The 23,530-nt window shown below is 47.1% G+C and overlaps 1 protein-coding gene across 1 annotated transcript in view; it reads left to right on the top strand.

Moving 5' to 3' along the window:
* Positions 1 to 23,530, top strand: part of LACC1 (laccase domain containing 1) — a 141,363-nt gene that overhangs the window by 106,712 nt on the left and 11,121 nt on the right. The window contains exon 5 of the mRNA XM_063952844.1: positions 4,307 to 4,532. Coding sequence (XP_063808914.1) covers positions 4,307 to 4,532 — 226 coding nt within the window. The remainder of the gene's footprint in view (positions 1 to 4,306; positions 4,533 to 23,530) is intronic.

The raw sequence follows: 23,530 nt of genomic DNA, 5'->3' as shown, positions 1-23,530 counted from the left end.
CACGTTTAACACCAACACAGCTGCCAAGGCCTGAGTTATCCGCTTTGCAGCAGGATGACTGCTGTGATATTTCATCTTCCTCGCAAAGGACTGTTGGACAGTCAATTGTTTACTGGAAGTAGTACAAGTGGTCTTCCGACTTCCCCTATGGGATGACAATTGACTCCCAGCAGCAACAACAGCAGTGCCAGCAGCAGTAGGCGTTACACTCAAGGATCCATCGGAGGAATCCCAGTTAGGAGAGGACTCATCAGACTTGCCAGTGACATGGCCTGCAGGACTATTGGCGTTCCTGTCTAAGGAGGAAATTGACACTGAGGGAGTTGGTGGTGTGGTTTACAGGAGCTTGGATACAAGAGGAATGGATTTAGTTGGCAGTGGACTGCTTCCGCTGTCACCCAAAGTTTTTGAACTTGTCAATGACTTCTGATGAATGCGCTGCAGGTGACGTATAAGGGAGGATGTTCCTAGGTGGTTAACATCCTTACCCCTACTTATTACAACTTGACAAAGGCAACACACGGCTTGACACCTGTTGTCCGCATTTCTGTTAAAATAATTCCACACCGCAGAGGTGATTTTTTTTGTCATTTGACCAGGCATGTCAATGGCCATATTCATCCCACGGACAACAGGTATCTCCCCGGGTGCCTGACTTAAACAAACCACCTCACCATCAGAATCCTCCTTGTCAATTTCCTCCTCAGCGCCAGCAACACCCATATCCTCATCCTGGTGTACTTCAACAGTGACATCTTCAATTTGGCTATCAGGAACTGGACTGTGGGTGCTCCTTCCAGCACCTGCAGGGGGCGTGCAAATGGTGGAAGACGCCACCTCTTCCCGTCCAGTGTTGGGAAGGTCAGGCATCGCAACCGACACAATTGGACTCTCCTTGGGGATTTGTGATTTAGAAGAACGCACAGTCCTTTGCTGTGCTTTTGCCAGCTTAAGTCTTTTCATTTTTCTAGCGGGAGGATGAGTGCATCCATCCTCACGTGAAGCTGAACCACTAGCCATGAACATAGGCCAGGGCCTCAGCCGTTCCTTGCCACTCCGTGTCGTAAATGGCATATTGGCAAGTTTACGCTTCTCCTCAGACGCTTTTAATTTAGATTTTTGGGTCATTTTACTGAACTTTTGTTTTTTGGATATTACATGCTCTCTACTATGACATTGGGCATCGGCCTTGGCAGACGACGTTGATGGCATTTCATCGTCTCGGCCATGACTAGTGGCAGCAGCTTCAGCACGAGGTGGAAAGTGGATCTTGATCTTTCCCTATTTTACCCTCCACATTTTTGTTCTCCATTTTTTAATGTGTGGAATTATATGCCAGTAATATATAATATATCAATAGCCTACTGTACTGTACTATATGTATACTACTGGTCACCAAAATGCTGCACTGTCCTACTATATGCTGCTCACAATAATGCAGCACAGAGATAGTATACTTGACACAGAGCTGCAAGATCAGCAATGGCCTACTGTACTGTACTATATGTATACTGCTGGTCACCAAAATGCTGCACTGTCCTACTATATACTGCTCGGTTCCGGTATGAATGGTCGACCATGTTATGGTCGACAGTCATTAGGTCGACCACTATTGGTCGACATTGACATGGTCGACATGAACACATGGTCGACACATGCAAATGGTCGACACATGAAAGGTCGACGCATGAAAAGGTCGACATGAGTTTTTAACATTTTTTTTGGTGTCGTTTTTTGCGTAAAGTGACTGGGAACCCCAATTAGTGCACCGCGTCCCCTCGCATGGATCCCTTTACTCGCCATGATTCGGGCATGGTGCCTTTGCTCCGCTGCCGCTTCGCTCGGCACAGATTACCGTTCCAATCGTAGTCCACGTGGATCGTAAAGTATGGAAAAGTTCCCCAAAAGAAAAAAAAGTTAAAAAAATCATGTTGACCTTTTCATGTGTCGACCTTTCATGTGCCGACCATGTGCCCATGTCGACCTTGTCAATGTCGACCAATAGTGGTCGACCTAATGACTGTCGACCATAACATGGTCGACCATCTGAACGGATACCATACTGCTCACAATAATGCAGCACAGAGATAGTATAATTGACACAGAGCTGCAAGATACAGCAATGGCCTACTGTACTGTACTATATGTATACTGCTGGTCACCAAAATGCTGCACTGTCCTACTATATACTGCTCACAATAATGCAGCACAGAGATAGTATACTTGACACAGAGCTGCAAGATACAGCAATGGCCTACTGTACTGTACTACTATAATTATATACTGGTGGTCCCCACAATGCAGCACACTGAGCACAGATATTTGCAGCACACTGAGCACAGATATGGAGCATTTTCAGGCAGAGAACGTAGATATTTTCAGCACACTGAGCACAGATATTTGCAGCACACTGAGCACAGATATTTGCAGCACACTGAGCACAGATACGAAGCTTTTCAGGGAGAGAACGCAGCCACGTCCTCTCCGTTCAATCTCCAATGCACGAGTGAAAATGGCGGCGACGCGCAGCTGTTTATATAGAATATGAATCTCGCGAGAATCCGACAGCGGGATGATGACGTTCGGGCGCGTTCGGGTTAACCGAGCAAGGCGGGAAGATCCGAGGCTGCCTCGGAACCATGTAAAATATGTGAAGTTCGGGTGGGTTCGGATCTCGGAGAACCGAACCCGATCATCTCTAGTTGTAATGAGGCATACTCATGTAGGCGAAGTACTGTACAGTGCAGTGTTCTGACAGTGCTGCGGGTTATGCAGAGCTGGGTAAAGCATAATTGTACCTGTTTCCAGGTCATTTGCACCAAGTAGAGGCTGGTGAAAGTGGCCCTGATTGATGATGATGCATAGCATGACAAGTATATTGATAAGGGGCAGGCACACTGCAAGATGCGTGCCACTCTGCATACAGTTTATTATTTGCATTTTTCCCAGTGCATGCATATATTGCACAAACTGCTTTCAAGTCTGTATCAGGTTATTGTCCACTTTGCTAGATTGTATATGTTAAATGTGAACATTTTCAATAGTAGAAATGAACTATATTGTGCTGGACCTTTATGCAATGAGGATATTGTAATAGAACAGGCAGATGTGAAAAGTTTGTGGAATAGCAGCTCCAGTTTACGTTTCACTGATTTGTATTTTTCTGTTTAATCGTGTGTTTGTAAATTTGCCTGTTGTATAATCTGTGAATAGAGTTTGGACAATACACTCTGGTAGTGTGGCTGCTGTAGCACCTGGAACACACAGACTGTACTGCTGGAGAAGCAAGCTTAAGCTAGCCATACACTTATGCGACTTCTCAGAGGGGAGAAGTCGCATACAATCACCCTCGGACCGCCCGGCAGCTTCCCAGCGGCAGGATCGCATATGATACATCATATGCAGTCCTTTTGCATTCGATGTATCTTATGTGACCCCAGCCAAGACTGCCGGTACGATATACTGTATCTATATTGCAGTACTTCCGATATAGGGGCTCTGATCCGATGATTATGGGACTATGCATCAGATCGGATTGGATGAAAGCACATGCGATTTGCCAGTTTTCATCTGATTTATTTGCCCAAAACCTCGGAATCGGATGAAATCGGGCAAAATTGCACTAGTGTAAGGGCACCATTAGTGTTGTAGAAAAATGTGGAATGAGGCACAGGAGGAAAATCTGGATCATCTCTATAGACAGACAGAAGTAGGCTGATTGGCCGGTTTATAGCATACCTGTACCTTGCTTGGTATCCGTTTGGATGGTCGACCATGTTAGGTCATGGACATGGTCGACATGGACATATGGTCGACACAGGACAGGTCGACACATGAAAAGGTCGACATGGCTTTTTAAAAAAAACTTTTTCATAGTGGAGCGAGGCACCTTGACTGCAGCATGGTGAGCGAAGCAAGCCATGCAAGGGGCCGCGGTACACTAATTGGGATTCCTGGTCATGTTACGGAAAAAATGTCACCAAACAGTTAAAAAATACATGTCGACTTTTTCATGTGTCGACCTGTCTTGCGTCGACAATTTTCATGTGCTGACTATTAGTCGATGTCGACCATGACAATGTCGACCAATAGTGGTTGACTTAATGAATGTTGACCTTAACATGGTCGACCACTCATACCAGAACCACCTTGCTTATCATGCATAATTGCTGATTGGTTGCTTTAAATTAATGCAAATTTGCACCTTTGAGCAATGTTAGTAGATAACTTTCAATAAATGTAATTGTAACTGTTACACTTCATTTTGTATCTGGCAACAACCTAAATGCAACTAATTCTTTGTTAGGCTGGAAAGGGACGCTGCTAGGAATTGCAATGTCCACAGTAAACGCTCTGACATCAGAGTATGGGAGTGATAGGAAGGACATACGGGTTGTACTGGGCCCGTCAGTGGGACCGTGCTGCTTTACCCTAGCACAAGAGGAAGCCCGAGCCTTCCATGACATCGACCCACGGTGTGTGCGGCAGTTTGAGTCCCCAAACCCATACGTGGATATCAGAAGAGCAACACGGTGAGTGGTTGAAATATTTCTTAAATAAAGTTTTGTTTTGTTAGTAATTAGTATTTTTAGTATGAATTTATTATGTTACATTGGAGGTAGATTAGGTGCTTGTACCTCCAGGAAATTAAATTAAAAGTTAATCAAGCCACACTTTACCAGTATGTATCCTGTGCAGATATTAATATGAACAAGTCCCATGCAGAGGCGGATTGGCCATAGGGTTTACAGGGGAAGATTCCCGGCGGGCCGACGCACCCATGGGGCCTGTTTTGTTTGAGGACACGTGGTCCTTTTTATAGACATAATGAATAAGATGCAAAATAATTTGCATATATGAAAATGACTTTGCCACTTAGCCTGTGATTGCAGATGATCTAGTGTATACTCTGTCTGCCTGCTTGGCTGACATATAAGACTGAGTGAATAGTGATTGGGCTACGCGGTTGGTGTAATAAGCAAGAAAATATATCTTTCTAAAGAATGATATAGTTTTCTAAATTCTGAAGGTGTATCATATAATGTGCTCATAATATTTAATTTGATTTCTTTTTAACTTCCCCTTGATGCTGGACATGCCCACTATCTGGAAAGTCTTGGGGGGAAGGTGCTGCTGCCATGGCCCATGGCTAGACCTTACACCTCTGGTGCTGCCCATGTGGGGCCACTAGTACAAATTTTTCCAGGGCCGCTTTTTGTTCCCAATCCGCCCCTGGTCCTATGTCATTGCAGATACACTTAACTTAAGATCCTAAGCTACAGTATATGGTAATAATTAACAGGTAGAAATGTTAAAGTAATCTGCAGAGGAAAACGTTGTAGGGATCAAGTGCCTGATTCAGAGGTGGATGCAAGTTTGCCCAGTTGAGCATTTATTTGCTACTATGCATGCATAAAAACTCCAGGAAACCCCTGCAGCATATGTATACCACGGAGTCGCTTGTAGTAGAGATCGTGCATGCGCAGTCCTGACCCGATCGCCCGGCTGCGAAGAAGTGCAGCGTGCGATCGGGTCGGAATGACCCCCCATATGTACAGCCCTATACCTGCAGTATTGCAGCATGTGTGACTTGTATAAGTATAATGCTGAAGATTACTAAGGGATCATTTTTCAAGACATCTCTCATCGGAACTGATTAGTTATGAAATACTGATTTGTAAACACAGAGGAAGAATATGTAAGTAGAAATGAGGCTTGTGTTAAACACATGCTTATTAAAATGAGAGTTACTGCAATGCTTTGGACCGTATGCTGGGGGCCGCCCATCGCCGGGCAATGCCGCCCAGCATGCTGACCGGCGCCTGCCCTTGTTCAACAAACAGAAATTGCGAATGCATCACAATTTCTGCTTGCTAGCAGAAACTAAGGATGGCTCTTGCCGGCAGGAGTTCCGCCGCCATGTTCTTGATCGCGGCAGCTGCGTGTGATGTCACGCAGCCGCCCTGATCACGCCCCCAACATGCCTACCGTTTGGCCGCCTCTGCCCCACGTTCACTCCGCACCACCCCTGCAATACTCTGTCTCATCCCTGGAAACGGAGTGTTGCCCGCCCCGCAACCACCACTGCCTGATTGACAGCAGAGGCGATCGACAGCAGGACGGGTGCTGCGCATGCGCCCACATCTTTTTTTTTAAATTTGCGGTTGGTTCGCACACTGCGATACAACCTGAATTAGGACCTAAGTTGTAGAGATGAGCGGGTTCGGTTTCTCTGAATCCGAACCCGCCAGAACTTCATGTTTTTTTTCACGGGTCCGAGCGACTCGGATCTTCCCGCCTTGCTCGGTTAACCCGAGCGCGCCCGAACGTCATCATGACGCTGTCGGATTCTCGCGAGGCTCGGATTCTATCGCGAGACTCGGATTCTATATAAGGAGCCGCGCGTCGCCGCCATTTTCACACGTGCATTGAGATTGATAGGGAGAGGACGTGGCTGGCGTCCTCTCCGTTTAGACACTTGATTTACTAATTTTGGGGAGCATTAGGAGTACTCAGTAGTGTACAGTGCAGAGTTTTGCTGATAGTGACCAGTGACCACCACTTTTATTTATAATCCGTTCTCTGCCTGAAAAAAGCGATACACAGCACACAGTGACTCAGTCACATACCATATCTGTGTGCACTGCTCAGGCTCAGGCCAGTGTGCTGCATCATCTATTATCTATATATAATATTATATATCTGTCTGACTGCTCAGCTCACACAGCTTATAATTGTGGGGGAGACTGGGGAGCACTACTGCAGTGCCAGTTATAGGTTATAGCAGGAGCCAGGAGTACATAATATATTATATAGTGAGTGACCACCAGACACACAGTGCAGTTTATTTAATATATCCGTTCTCTGCCTGAAAAAAGCGATACACACAGTGACTCAGTCAGTCACATACCATATCTGTGTGCACTGCTCAGGCTCAGGCCAGTGTGCTGCATCATCTATATATATTATATATCTGTCTGACTGCTCAGCTCACACAGCTTATAATTGTGGGGGAGACTGGGGAGCACTACTGCAGTGCCAGTTATAGGTTATAGCAGGAGCCAGGAGTACATAATATTATATTAAAATTAAACAGTGCACACTTTTGCTGCAGGAGTGCCACTGCCAGTGTGACTAGTGACCAGTGACCTGACCACCAGTATATAATATTAGTAGTATACTATCTCTTTATCAACCAGTCTATATTAGCAGCAGACACAGTACAGTGCGGTAGTTCACGGCTGTGGCTACCTCTGTGTCGGCACTCGGCAGCCCGTCCATAATTGTATATACCACCTAACCGTGGTTTTTTTTTCTTTCTTTATACATACATACTAGTTACGAGTATACTATCTCTTTATCAACCAGTCTATATATTAGCAGCAGACACAGTACAGTGCGGTAGTTCACGGCTGTGGCTACCTCTGTGTCGGCACTCGGCAGCCCGTCCATAATTGTATATACCACCTAACCGTGGTTTTTTTTTCTTTCTTTATACATACATACTAGTTACGAGTATACTATCTCTTTATCAACCAGTCTATATTAGCAGCAGACACAGTACAGTGCGGTAGTTCACGGCTGTGGCTACCTCTGTGTCGGCACTCGGCAGCCCATCCATAATTGTATATACCACCTAACCGTGGTTTTTTTTTCTTTCTTTATAGTCATACTAGTTACGAGTATACTATCTCTTTATCAACCAGTCTATATTAGCAGCAGACACAGTACAGTGCGGTAGTTCACGGCTGTGGCTACCTCTGTGTCGGCACTCGGCAGCCCGTCCATAATTGTATATACCACCTAACCGTGGTTTTTTTTTCTTTCTTTATACATACATACTAGTTACGAGTATACTATCTCTTTATCAACCAGTCTATATTAGCAGCAGACACAGTACAGTGCGGTAGTTCACGGCTGTGGCTACCTCTGTGTCGGCACTCGGCAGCCCGTCCATAATTGTATATACCACCTAACCGTGGTTTTTTTTTCTTTCTTTATACATACATACTAGTTACGAGTATACTATCTCTATATCAACCAGTCTATATATTAGCAGCAGACACAGTACAGTGCGGTAGTTCACGGCTGTGGCTACCTCTGTGTCGCCACTCGGCAGCCCGTCCATAATTGTATATACCACCTAACCGTGGTTTTTTTTTCTTTCTTTATACATACATACTAGTTACGAGTATACTATCTCTTTATCAACCAGTCTATATATTAGCAGCAGACACAGTACAGTGCGGTAGTTCACGGCTGTGGCTACCTCTGTGTCGGCACTCGGCAGCCCGTCCATAATTGTATATACCACCTAACCGTGGTTTTTTTTTCTTTCTTTATACATACATACTAGTTACGAGTATACTATCTCTTTATCAACCAGTCTATATATTAGCAGCAGACACAGTACAGTGCGGTAGTTCACGGCTGTGGCTACCTCTGTGTCGGCACTCGGCAGCCCGTCCATAATTGTATATACCACCTAACCGTGGTTTTTTTTTCTTTCTTTATACATACATACTAGTTACGAGTATACTATCTCTTTATCAACCAGTCTATATATTAGCAGCAGACACAGTACAGTGCGGTAGTTCACGGCTGTGGCTACCTCTGTGTCGGCACTCGGCAGCCCGTCCATAATTGTATATACCACCTAACCGTGGTTTTTTTTTCTTTCTTTATACATACATACTAGTTACGAGTATACTATCTCTTTATCAACCAGTCTATATATTAGCAGCAGACACAGTACAGTGCGGTAGTTCACGGCTGTGGCTACCTCTGTGTCGGCACTCGGCAGCCCGTCCATAATTGTATATACCACCTAACCGTGGTTTTTTTTTCTTTCTTTATACATACATACTAGTTACGAGTATACTATCTCTTTATCAACCAGTCTATATATTAGCAGCAGACACAGTACAGTGCGGTAGTTCACGGCTGTGGCTACCTCTGTGTCGGCACTCGGCAGCCCGTCCATAATTGTATATACCACCTAACCGTGGTTTTTTTTTCTTTCTTTATACATACATACTAGTTACGAGTATACTATCTCTTTATCAACCAGTCTATATATTAGCAGCAGACACAGTACAGTGCGGTAGTTCACGGCTGTGGCTACCTCTGTGTCGGCACTCGGCAGCCCGTCCATAATTGTATACTAGTATCCAATCCATCCATCTCCATTGTTTACCTGAGGTGCCTTTTAGTTGTGCCTATTAAAATATGGAGAACAAAAATGTTGAGGTTCCAAAATTAGGGAAAGATCAAGATCCACTTCCACCTCGTGCTGAAGCTGCTGCCACTAGTCATGGCCGAGACGATGAAATGCCAGCAACGTCGTCTGCCAAGGCCGATGCCCAATGTCATAGTACAGAGCATGTCAAATCCAAAACACCAAATATCAGTAAAAAAAGGACTCCAAAACCTAAAATAAAATTGTCGGAGGAGAAGCGTAAACTTGCCAATATGCCATTTACCACACGGAGTGGCAAGGAACGGCTGAGGCCCTGGCCTATGTTCATGGCTAGTGGTTCAGCTTCACATGAGGATGGAAGCACTCAGCCTCTCGGTAGAAAAATGAAAAGACTCAAGCTGGCAAAAGCAGCACAGCAAAGAACTGTGCATTCTTCGAAATCCCAAATCCACAAGGAGAGTCCAATTGTGTCGGTTGCGATGCCTGACCTTCCCAACACTGGACGTGAAGAGCATGCGCCTTCCACCATTTGCACGCCCCCTGCAAGTGCTGGAAGGAGCACCCGCAGTCCAGTTCCTGATAGTCAGATTGAAGATGTCAGTGTTGAAGTACACCAGGATGAGGAGGATATGGGTGTTGCTGGCGCTGGGGAGGAAATTGACCAGGAGGATTCTGATGGTGAGGTGGTTTGTTTAAGTCAGGCACCCGGGGAGACACCTGTTGTCCGTGGGAGGAATATGGCCGTTGACATGCCAGGTGAAAATACCAAAAAAATCAGCTCTTCGGTGTGGAGGTATTTCACCAGAAATGCGGACAACAGGTGTCAAGCCGTGTGTTCCCTTTGTCAAGCTGTAATAAGTAGGGGTAAGGACGTTAACCACCTCGGAACATCCTCCCTTATACGTCACCTGCAGCGCATTCATAATAAGTCAGTGACAAGTTCAAAAACTTTGGGTGACAGCGGAAGCAGTCCACTGACCAGTAAATCCCTTCCTCTTGTAACCAAGCTCACGCAAACCACCCCACCAACTCCCTCAGTGTCAATTTCCTCCTTCCCCAGGAATGCCAATAGTCCTGCAGGCCATGTCACTGGCAATTCTGACGAGTCCTCTCCTGCCTGGGATTCCTCCGATGCATCCTTGCGTGTAACGCCTACTGCTGCTGGCGCTGCTGTTGTTGCCGCTGGGAGTCGATGGTCATCCCAGAGGGGAAGTCGTAAGCCCACTTGTACTACTTCCAGTAAGCAATTGACTGTTCAACCGTCCTTTGCGAGGAAGATGAAATATCACAGCAGTCATCCTACTGCAAAGCGGATAACTGAGTCCTTGACAACTATGTTGGTGTTAGACGTGCGTCCGGTATCCGCCGTTAGTTCACAGGGAACTAGACAATTTATTGAGGCAGTGTGCCCCCGTTACCAAATACCATCTAGGTTCCACTTCTCTAGGCAGGCGATACCGAGAATGTACACGGACGTCAGAAAAAGACTCACCAGTGTCCTAAAAAATGCAGTTGTACCCAATGTCCACTTAACCACGGACATGTGGACAAGTGGAGCAGGGCAGGGTCAGGACTATATGACTGTGACAGCCCACTGGGTAGATGTATGGACTCCCGCCGCAAGAACAGCAGCGGCGGCACCAGTAGCAGCATCTCGCAAACGCCAACTCTTTCCTAGGCAGGCTACGCTTTGTATCACCGCTTTCCAGAATACGCACACAGCTGAAAACCTCTTACGGCAACTGAGGAAGATCATCGCGGAATGGCTTACCCCAATTGGACTCTCCTGTGGATTTGTGGCATCGGACAACGCCAGCAATATTGTGTGTGCATTAAATATGGGCAAATTCCAGCACGTCCCATGTTTTGCACATACCTTGAATTTGGTGGTGCAGAATTTTTAAAAAAACGACAGGGGCGTGCAAGAGATGCTGTCGGTGGCCAGAAAAATTGCGGGACACTTTCGGCGTACAGGCACCACGTACAGAAGACTGGAGCACCACCAAAAACTACTGAACCTGCCCTGCCATCATCTGAAGCAAGAAGTGGTAACGAGGTGGAATTCAACCCTCTATATGCTTCAGAGGTTGGAGGAGCAGCAAAAGGCCATTCAAGCCTATACAATTGAGCACGATATAGTAGGTGGAATGCACCTGTCTCAAGTGCAGTGGAGAATGATTTCAACGTTGTGCAAGGTTCTGATGCCCTTTGAACTTGCCACACGTGAAGTCAGTTCAGACACTGCCAGCCTGAGTCAGGTCATTCCCCTCATCAGGCTTTTGCAGAAGAAGCTGGAGGCATTGAAGAAGGAGCTAAAAGGGAGCGATTCCGCTAGGCATGTGGGACTTGTGGATGCAGCCCTTAATTCGCTTAACAAGGATTCACGGGTGGTCAATCTGTTGAAATCAGAGCACTACATTTTGGCCACCGTGCTCGATCCTAGATTTAAAGCCTACCTTGGATCTCTCTTTCCGGCAGACACAGGTCTGCTGGGGTTGAAAGACCTGCTGGTGACAAAATTGTCAAGTCAAGCGGAACGCGACCTGTCAACATCTCCTCCTTCACATTCTCCCGCAACTGGGGGTGCGAGGAAAAGGCTCAGAATTCCGAGCCCACCCGCTGGCGGTGATGCAGGGCAGTCTGGAGCGACTGCTGATGCTGACATCTGGTCCGGACTGAAGGACCTGACAACGATTACGGACATGTCGTCTACTGTCACTGCATATGATTCTCTCAACATTGATAGAATGGTGGAGGATTATATGAGTGACCGCATCCAAGTAGGCACGTCACACAGTCCGTACTTATACTGGCAGGAAAAAGAGGCAATTTGGAGGCCCTTGCACAAACTGGCTTTATTCTACCTAAGTTGCCCTCCCACAAGTGTGTACTCCGAAAGAGTGTTTAGTGCCGCCGCTCACCTTGTCAGCAATCGGCGTACGAGGTTACATCCAGAAAATGTGGAGAAGATGATGTTCATTAAAATGAATTATAATCAATTCCTCCGCGGAGACATTGACCAGCAGCAATTGCCTCCACAAAGTACACAGGGAGCTGAGATGGTGGATTCCAGTGGGGACGAATTGATAATCTGTGAGGAGGGGGATGTACACGGTGATATATCGGAGGGTGAAGATGAGGTGGACATCTTGCCTCTGTAGAGCCAGTTTGTGCAAGGAGAGATTAATTGCTTCTTTTTTGGGGGGGGTCCAAACCAACCCGTCATATCAGTCACAGTCGTGTGGCAGACCCTGTCACTGAAATGATGGGTTGGTTAAAGTGTGCATGTCCTGTTTTGTTTATACAACATAAGGGTGGGTGGGAGGGCCCAAGGACAATTCCATCTTGCACCTCTTTTTTCTTTTCTTTTTCTTTGCATCATGTGCTGATTGGGGAGGGTTTTTTGGAAGGGACATCCTGCGTGACACTGCAGTGCCACTCCTAGATGGGCCCGGTGTTTGTGTCGGCCACTAGGGTCGCTAATCTTACTCACACAGTCAGCTACCTCATTGCGCCTCTTTTTTTCTTTGCGTCATGTGCTGTTTGGGGAGGGTTTTTTGGAAGGGACATCCTGCGTGACACTGCAGTGCCACTCCTAGATGGGCCCGGTGTTTGTGTCGGCCACTAGGGTCGCTAATCTTACTCACACAGCTACCTCATTGCGCCTCTTTTTTTCTTTGCGTCATGTGCTGTTTGGGGAGGGTTTTTTGGAAGGGACATCCTGCGTGACACTGCAGTGCCACTCCTAGATGGGCCCGGTGTTTGTGTCGGCCACTAGGGTCGCTAATCTTACTCACACAGCTACCTCATTGCGCCTCTTTTTTTCTTTGCGTCATGTGCTGTTTGGGGAGGGTTTTTTGGAAGGGCCATCCTGCGTGACACTGCAGTGCCACTCCTAGATGGGCCCGGTGTTTGTGTCGGCCACTAGGTCGCTAATCTTACTCACACAGCTACCTCATTGCGCCTCTTTTTTTCTTTGCGTCATGTGCTGTTTGGGGAGGGTTTTTTGGAAGGGACATCCTGCGTGACACTGCAGTGCCACTCCTAGATGGGCCCGGTGTTTGTGTCGGCCACTAGGGTCGCTTATCTTACTCACACAGCGACCTCGGTGCAAATTTTAGGACTAAAAATAATATTGTGAGGTGTGAGGTATTCAGAATAGACTGAAAATGAGTGTAAATTATGGTTTTTGAGGTTAATAATACTTTGGGATCAAAATGACCCCCAAATTCTATGATTTAAGCTGTTTTTTAGTGTTTTTTTAAAAAAACACCCGAATCCAAAACACACCCGAATCCGACAAAAAAAATTCGGTGAGGTTTTGCCAAAACGCGTTCGAACCCAAAACACGGCCGCGAAACCGAACCCAAAACCAAAACACAAAACCCGAAAAATTTCAGGCGCTCATCTCTACTAAGTTGTAGTGTTTTGTTAAAAAATGTTGGGGGAAAAAACTTAACCACAATGCAGATTGTGTCTGTGCACACATACAACGCCTTAGAAATCATGTGCCATTATACATATAATAGTTTTCAGCGCTAAATAAATGTATCCATCAAAAAGGTAGTTCCTTTATGGTTGTTTTTGACAGTGGCATACATGAGACATTGGAGGTAATCGCCTCTGGGCATCCTGACCTCCTAGGGCCTGCACGAGTGCCTTATAAGTAGAGCAGCAGAACAGAGGCGTGTCCCCATTAGGGGATGCACCTCCATTTCCGGCTGCTCCATCTCCTCCCTCCCTATAGCCCATCAACGCCTACCTTCTCCCGCCCATAGCTGTTCTCTGCCAGCCTTTTCCTGTCTCACAATCTTTCTCTACTCACCTTCTCCTTCCCAATAGGAAATCTCTCCCTTCCAGTCCCTGCAGCCCTTCTCCACCTTCTCTACGACTCAGTTCGTGATGTCAGTTTGGCACCTTTAGGCGGCATGATGGAGCTGGCTTGTAGCGGCGGTGTCTATGGGTAGGACCTGCGCTGCAGGTGTCACTAGGTCAGAAAGGGAAAGAGGTGTAATTTCTTTATGCACACATAATAACATTTTACTTTTATTAATATATATATATATATATTTAAAATATTGTTTATATACAAATCAATCAGCGAAATCTAATAAAAATACAGATCTAGAGAAGTAGGGGCTTTTTTTGTGTGTGTGTTTAAAAAGAATACTGCTGTACACCGCTTACAACTAGAGATGAGCGCCTGAAATTTTTCGGGTTTTGTGTTTTGGTTTTGGGTTCCGTTCCGCGGCCGTGTTTTGGGTTCGACCGCGTTTTGGCAAAACCTCACCGAATTTTTTTTGTCGGATTCGGGTGTGTTTTGGATTCGGGTGTTTTTTTCAAAAAACCCTAAAAAACAGCTTAAATCATAGAATTTGGGGGTCATTTTGATCCCAAAGTATTATTAACCTCAAAAACCATAATTTCCACTCATTTTCAGTCTATTCTGAATACCTCACACCTCACAATATTATTTTTAGTCCTAAAATTTGCACCGAGGTCGCTGTGTGAGTAAGATAAGCGACCCTAGTGGCCGACACAAACACCGGGCCCATCTAGGAGTGGCACTGCAGTGTCACGCAGGATGTCCCTTCCAAAAAACCCTCCCCAAACAGCACATGACGCAAAGAAAAAAAGAGGCGCAATGAGGTAGCTGTGTGAGTAAGATTAGCGACCCTAGTGGCCGACACAAACACCGGGCCCATCTAGGAGTGGCACTGCAGTGTCACGCAGGATGTCCCTTCCAAAAAACCCTCCCCAAACAGCACATGACGCAAAGAAAAAAAGAGGCGCAATGAGGTAGCTGTGTGAGTAAGATTAGCGACCCTAGTGGCCGACACAAACACCGGGCCCATCTAGGAGTGGCACTGCAGTGTCACGCAGGATGTCCCTTCCAAAAAACCCTCCCCAAACAGCACATGACGCAAAGAAAAAAAGAGGCGCAATGAGGTAGCTGACTGTGTGAGTAAGATAAGCGACCCTAGTGGCCGACACAAACACCGGGCCCATCTAGGAGTGTCACTGCAGTGTCACGCAGGATGTCCCTTCCAAAAAACCCTCCCCAAACAGCACATGACGCAAAGAAAAAAAGAGGCGCAATGAGGTAGCTGACTGTGTGAGTAAGATAAGCGACCCTAGTGGCCGACACAAACACCGGGCCCATCTAGGAGTGGCACTGCAGTGTCACGCAGGATGTCCCTTCCAAAAAACCCTCCCCAAACAGCACATGACGCAAAGAAAAAAAGAGGCGCAATGAGGTAGCTGACTGTGTGAGTAAGATAAGCGACCCTAGTGGCCGACACAAACACCGGGCCCATCTAGGAGTGGCACTGCAGTGTCACGCAGGATGTCCCTTCCAAAAAACCCTCCCCAAACAGCACATGACGCAAAGAAAAAAAGAGGCGCAATGAGGTAGCTGACTGTGTGAGTAAGATAAGCGACCCTAGTGGCCGACACAAACACCGGGCCCATCTAGGAGTGGCACTGCAGTGTCACGCAGGATGTACCTTCCAAAAAACCCTCCCCAAACAGCACATGACGCAAAGAAAAAAAGAGGCGCAATGAGGTAGCTGACTGTGTGAGTAAGATAAGCGACCCTAGTGGCCGACACAAACACCGGGCCCATCTAGGAGTGGCACTGCAGTGTCACGCAGGATGTCCCTTCCAAAAAACCCTCCCCAAACAGCACATGACGCAAAGAAAAAAAGAGGCGCAATGAGGTAGCTGACTGTGTGAGTAAGATAAGCGACCCTAGTGGCCGACACAAACACCGGGCCCATCTAGGAGTGGCACTGCAGTGTCACGCAGGATGTCCCTTCCAAAAAACCCTCCCCAAACAGCACATGACGCAAAGAAAAAAAGAGGCGCAATGAGGTAGCTGACTGTGTGAGTAAGATAAGCGACCCTAGTGGCCGACACAAACACCGGGCCCATCTAGGAGTGGCACTGCAGTGTCACGCAGGATGTCCCTTCCAAAAATCCCTCCCCAAACAGCACATGACGCAAAGAAAAAAAGAGGCGCAATGAGGTAGCTGACTGTGTGAGTAAGATAAGCGACCCTAGTGGCCGACACAAACACCGGGCCCATCTAGGAGTGGCACTGCAGTGTCACGCAGGATGGCCCTTCCAAAAAACCCTCCCCAAACAGCACATGACGCAAAGAAAAATAAAAGAAAAAAGAGGTGCAAGATGGAATTGTCCTTGGGCCCTCCCACCCACCCTTATGTTGTATAAACAGGACATGCACACTTTAACCAACCCATCATTTCAGTGACAGGGTCTGCCACACGACTGTGACTGATATGACGGGTTGGTTTGGACCCCCCCAAAAAAAGAAGCAATTAATCTCTCCTTGCACAAACTGGCTCTACAGAGGCAAGATGTCCACCTCATCATCATCCTCCGATATATCACCGTGTACATCCCCCTCCTCACAGATTATCAATTCGTCCCCACTGGAATCCACCATCTCAGCTCCCTGTGTACTTTGTGGAGGCAATTGCTGCTGGTCAATGTCTCCGCGGAGGAATTGATTATAATTCATTTTAATGAACATCATCTTCTCCACATTTTCTGGATGTAACCTCGTACGCCGATTGCTGACAAGGTGAGCGGCGGCACTAAACACTCTTTCGGAGTACACACTTGTGGGAGGGCAACTTAGGTAGAATAAAGCCAGTTTGTGCAAGGGCCTCCAAATTGCCTCTTTTTCCTGCCAGTATAAGTACGGACTGTGTGACGTGCCTACTTGGATGCGGTCACTCATATAATCCTCCACCATTCTTTCAATGTTGAGAGAATCATATGCAGTGACAGTAGACGACATGTCCGTAATCGTTGTCAGGTCCTTCAGTCCGGACCAGATGTCAGCATCAGCAGTCGCTCCAGACTGCCCTGCATCACCGCCAGCGGGTGGGCTCGGAATTCTGAGCCTTTTCCTCGCACCCCCAGTTGCGGGAGAATGTGAAGGAGGAGATGTTGACAGGTCGCGTTCCGCTTGACTTGACAATTTTCTCACCAGCAGGTCTTTCAACCCCAGCAGACTTGTGTCTGCCGGAAAGAGAGATCCAAGGTAGGCTTTAAATCTAGGATCGAGCACGGTGGCCAAAATGTAGTGCTCTGATTTCAACAGATTGACCACCCGTGAATCCTTGTTAAGCGAATTAAGGGCTCCATCCACAAGTCCCACATGCCTAGCGGAATCGCTCCGTGTTAGCTCCTCCTTCAATGTCTCCAGCTTCTTCTGCAAAAGCCTGATGAGGGGAATGACCTGACTCAGGCTGGCAGTGTCTGAACTGACTTCACGTGTGGCAAGTTCAAAGGGCATCAGAACCTTGCACAACGTTGAAATCATTCTCCACTGCGCTTGAGACAGGTGCATTCCACCTCCTATATCGTGCTCAATTGTATAGGCTTGAATGGCCTTTTGCTGCTCCTCCAACCTCTGAAGCATATAGAGGGTTGAATTCCACCTCGTTACCACTTCTTGCTTCAGATGATGGCAGGGCAGGTTCAGTAGTTTTTGGTGGTGCTCCAGTCTTCTGTACGTGGTGCCTGTACGCCGAAAGTGTCCCGCAATTCTTCTGGCCACCGACAGCATCTCTTGCACGCCCCTGTCGTTTTTTTAAAAATTCTGCACCACCAAATTCAAGGTATGTGCAAAACATGGGACGTGCTGGAATTTGCCCATATTTAATGCACACACAATATTGCTGGCGTTGTCCGATGCCACAAATCCACAGGAGAGTCCAATTGGGGTAAGCCATTCCGCGATGATCTTCCTCAGTTGCCGTAAGAGGTTTTCAGCTGTGTGCGTATTCTGGAAAGCGGTGATACAAAGCGTAGCCTGCCTAGGAAAGAGTTGGCGTTTGCGAGATGCTGCTACTGGTGCCGCTGCTGCTGTTCTTGCGGCGGGAGTCCATACATCTACCCAGTGGGCTGTCACAGTCATATAGTCCTGACCCTGTCCTGCTCCACTTGTCCACATGTCCGTGGTTAAGTGGACATTGGGTCCAGCTGCATTTTTTAGGACACTGGTGAGTCTTTTTCTGAGGTCCGTGTACATTTTCGGTATCGCCTGCCTAGAGAAGTGGAACCTAGATGGTATTTGGTAACGGGGGCACACTGCCTCAATAAATTGTCTAGTTCCCTGTGAACTAACGGCGGATACCGGACGCACGTCTAACACCAACATAGTTGTCAAGGCCTCAGTTATCCGCTTTGCAGCAGGATGACTGCTGTGATATTTCATCTTCCTCGCAAAGGACTGTTGAACAGTCAATTGCTTACTGGAAGTAGTACAAGTGGGCTTACGACTTCCCCTCTGGGATGACCATCGACTCCCAGCAGCAACAACAGCAGCGCCAGCAGCAGTAGGCGTTACACGCAAGGATGCATCGGAGGAATCCCAGGCAGGAGAGGACTCGTCAGAATTGCCAGTGACATGGCCTGCAGGACTATTGGCATTCCTGGGGAAGGAGGAAATTGACACTGAGGGAGTTGGTGGGGTGGTTTGCGTGAGCTTGGTTACAAGAGCAAGGGATTTACTGGTCAGTGGACTGCTTCCGCTGTCACCCAAAGTTTTTGAACTTGTCAATGACTTCTTATGAATGCGCTGCAGGTGACGTATAAGGGAGGATGTTCCGAGGTGGTTAACGTCCTTACCCCTACTTATTACAGCTTGACAAAGGGAACACATGGCTTGACACCTGTTGTCCGCATTTCTGTTGAAATAGTTCCACACCGAAGAGCTGATTTTTTTGGTATTTTCACCAGGCATGTCAACGGCCATATTCCTCCCACGGACAACAGGTGTCTCCCCGGGTGCCTGACTTAAACAAACCACCTCACCATCAGAATCCTCCTGGTCAATTTCCTCCCCAGCGCCAGCAACACCCATATCCTCCTCATCCTGGTGTACTTCAACACTGACATCTTCAATCTGACTATCAGGAACTGGACTGCGGGTGCTCCTTCCAGCACTTGCAGGGGGCGTGCAAATGGTGGAAGGCGCATGCTCTTCACGTCCAGTGTTGGGAAGGTCAGGCATCGCAACCGACACAATTGGACTCTCCTTGTGGATTTGGGATTTCGAAGAACGCACAGTTCTTTGCGGTGCTACTGCTTTTGCCAGCTTGAGTCTTTTCATTTTTCTAGCGAGAGGCTGAGTGCCTCCATCCTCATGTGAAGCTGAACCACTAGCCATGAACATAGGCCAGGGCCTCAGCCGTTCCTTGCCACTCCGTGTGGTAAATGGCATATTGGCAAGTTTACGCTTCTCCTCCGACAATTTTATTTTAGGTTTTGGAGTCCTTTTTTTACTGATATTTGGTGTTTTGGATTTGACATGCTCTGTACTATGACATTGGGCATCGGCCTTGGCAGACGACGTTGCTGGCATTTCATCGTCTCGGCCATGACTAGTGGCAGCAGCTTCAGCACGAGGTGGAAGTGGATCTTGATCTTTCCCTAATTTTGGAACCTCAACATTTTTGTTCTCCATATTTTAATAGGCACAACTAAAAGGCACCTCAGGTAAACAATGGAGATGGATGGATACTAGTATACAATTATGAATGGACTGCCGAGTGCCGACACAGAGGTAGCTACAGCCGTGGACTACCGTACTGTACTGTGTCTGCTGCTAATATAGACTGGATGATAATGAGATGTAGTATGTATAAAGAAGAAAGAAAAAAAAACCACGGGTAGGTGGTATACAATTATGGATGGACTGCCGAGTGCCGACACAGAGGTAGCTACAGCCGTGGACTACCGTACTGTACTGTGTCTGCTGCTAATATAGACTGGTTGATAATGAGATGTAGTATGTATGTATAAAGAAGAAAGAAAAAAAAACCACGGGTAGGTGGTATACAATTATGGATGGACTGCCGAGTGCCGACACAGAGGTAGCTACAGCCGTGGACTACCGTACTGTACTGTGTCTGCTGCTAATATAGACTGGTTGATAATGAGATGTAGTATGTATGTATAAAGAAGAAAGAAAAAAAAAACACGGGTAGGTGGTATACAATTATGGACGGACTGCCGAGTGCCGACACAGAGGTAGCTACAGCCGTGGACTACCGTACTGTACTGTGTCTGCTGCTAATATAGACTGGATGATAATGAGATGTAGTATGTATAAAGAAGAAAGAAAAAAAAAACCACGGGTAGGTGGTATACAATTATGGATGGACTGCCGAGTGCCGACACAGAGGTAGCTACAGCCGTGGACTACCGTACTGTACTGTGTCTGCTGCTAATATAGACTGGGTGATAATGAGATGTAGTATGTATAAAGAAGAAAGAAAAAAAAAACCACGGGTAGGTGGTATACAATTATGGATGGACTGCCGAGTGCCGACACAGAGGTAGCTACAGCCGTGAACTACCGTACTGTGTCTGCTGCGACTGGATGATAAATAATGATATAAAAAATATATATATATCACTACTGCAGCCGGACAGGTATATATTATATAATGACGGACCTGCTGGACACTGTCTGTCAGCAGAATGAGTTTTTTATAGAATAAAAAAAAAAACACCACACAAGTCACACGACGAGTGTTTAACTTTTTCAGGCAATCACAATATAGTATACTATACTGGTGGTCAGTGTGGTCAGGTCACTGGTCAGTCACACTGGCAGTGGCACTCCTGCCTGCAGCAAAAGTGTGCACTGTTTAATTTTAATAATATGTATGTACTCCTGGCTCCTGCTATAACCTATAACTGCTCCCCAGTCTCCCCCACAATTAAGCTGTGTGAGCACAGTCAGATATTATACATAGATGATGCAGCACACTGGGCTGAGCACAGATATGGTATGTGACTGAGTCACTGTGTATCGTTTTTTTCAGGCAGAGAACGGATTATATTAAATAAAACTGCACTGGTGGTCACTGGTCAGTGGTCAGTCACTAGTAAACTCTGCACTCTCTAGTACTCCTAAGCTCCAGTAAATCAAGTGTCTCTGTCTCAATCTCACTCTCTCTCTTCTAATCTAAATGGAGAGGACGCCAGCCACGTCCTCTCCCTATCAATCTCAATGCACGTGTGAAAATGGCGGCGACGCGCGGCTCCTTATATAGAATCCGAGTCTCGCGATAGAATCCGAGCCTCGCGAGAATCCGACAGCGTCATGATGACGTTCGGGCGCGCTCGGGTTAACCGAGCAAGGCGGGAAGATCCGAGTCGCTCGGACCCGTGTAAAAAAACATGAAGTTCGGGCGGGTTCGGATTCCGAGGAACCGAACCCGCTCATCTCTACTTACAACAACTGAATTTTTGTTGTCAATGATATCACTCCCTGTTTTCACATAAGAACAGGGTTGGACTAACCCACAGGGGCACAGAATAAATCCCTGGTGGGCCCCATTACCCGAAGCCCACATCCTTCTCTAGGGAACAGGTTCCAAACTGTGCACTCAATTTTGGACTGGGGCATAAAGGGCCCACCCGGGAATGCAGTGATAGGAGCCCTTGTTTAGGGGTGTCTCCAGAGGGGGTGTGGTTAGGTGCCACATAGGTTTGGATAACCATTAGAGAGTAGGGGGCAGCTTACTCCCCTGAAACATGAGAGAGACGCCGATACTAAAGGAGTGGTCAGGTGATATACCTCTGCCGTACTTCACACCTCTCCGCATCAGCAGTGCAGGTGCCATGCAGTGGGAGCCTATTCCTATAATGGACAGTCCTTCCTGCTTCCCAATGGTCCTGGCGGCAGGACTCACCTCTCCCATGGTGCTGTCACTATGCCATGGTACCACCTCCGCCTCCCATCGTACCGCCTCCCTCCGCCTCCGGTTGTCAAACTCCTAGCCTCCTCTGTAGTGCCTCCTGCTCCTCTCTAGTAGCCCCGCCCCCCTCTTCTGCAGTGGCTGTGCCTAAAGACTTCTTGAGGACTCCTCACAAGCACTACAAGGGACTCGGCTAATGTCGTAGGAAGGTGAGATTTTATTTTAGCTCCTCCCTACCGAGAAATGTTCAGACGCTCCTGTTAGAGAGTGCATAGTTGGGGCCCCTTGAAAAATAAATACTGCTAGTGCATGCTTGATAATGTACCAGCTTAATAATGCCAGTGCACTGTAGAAAATACACCATAGACCCAAGAGGAGGTGGGGGCCCAGGCAGTCGGGCCGACCGGAGAGATCCCCTGTACACTTGTGGGCCAGTCCAACCCTGTGTGCACTTGAATTATCCATTATACATGTTACATTATACTGCACAGGATTATGGTGATTCACTACAGTGTATTGCTGCTATTAAACTGTATCGCTGTATAGTACATTATCATGCATGTACCAGCAGTATTTATTAGTGATGAGCACCGGAAATTTTTCGGGTTTTGTGTTTTGGTTTTGGGTTCGGTTCCGCGGCCGTGTTTTGGGTTCGAACGCGTTTTGGCAAAACCTCACCGAATTTTTTTTGTCGGATTCGGGTGTGTTTTGGATTCGGGTGTTTTTTTCCAAAAACCCTAAAAAACAGCTTAAATCATAGAATTTGGGGGTCATTTTGATCCCAAAGTATTTTTAACCTCAATAACCATAATTTCCACTCATTTTCTGTCTATTCTGAACACCTCACACCTCACAATATTATTTTTAGTCCTAAAATTTGCACCGAGGTCGCTGGATGACTAAGCTCAGCGACCCAAGTGGCCGACACAAACACCTGGCCCATCTAGGAGTGGCACTGCAGTGTCACGCAGGATGGCCCTTCAAAAAACTACTCCCCAAACAGCACATGACGCAAAGAAGAAAAAAAAGAGGCGCAATGAGGTAGCTGTGTGAGTAAGCTAAGCGACCCTAGTGGCCGACACAAACACCTGGCCCATCTAGGAGTGGCACTGCAGTGTCACGCAGGATGGCCCTTCCAAAAAACACCCCCCAAACAGCACATGACGCAAAGAAAAAAAGAGGCGCAATGAGGTAGCTGTGTGACTAAGCTAAGCGACTCTAGTAGCCGACACAAACACCTGGCCCATCTAGGAGTGGCACTGCAGTGTCACGCAGGATGGCCCTTCAAAAAACTACTCCCCAAACAGCACATGACGCAAAGAAGAAAAAAAAGATGCGCAATGAGGTAGCTGTGTGACTAAGATAAGCGACCCTAGTGGCCGACACAAACACCTGGCCCATCTAGGAGTGGCACTGCAGTGTCACGCAGGATGGCCCTTCCAAAAAACACCCCCCAAACAGCACATGACGCAAAGAAAAAAAGAGGCGCAATGAGGTAGCTGTGTGACTAAGATAAGCGACCCAAGTGGCCGACACAAACACCTGGCCCATCTAGGAGTGGCACTGCAGTGTCACGCAGGATGGC

This window comes from Pseudophryne corroboree, chromosome 2 (assembly GCF_028390025.1).
Source record: "Pseudophryne corroboree isolate aPseCor3 chromosome 2, aPseCor3.hap2, whole genome shotgun sequence".
Classification (NCBI taxonomy): Eukaryota; Metazoa; Chordata; class Amphibia; order Anura; family Myobatrachidae; genus Pseudophryne; species Pseudophryne corroboree.
This window is presented reverse-complemented; position numbering and strand designations above follow the sequence as displayed.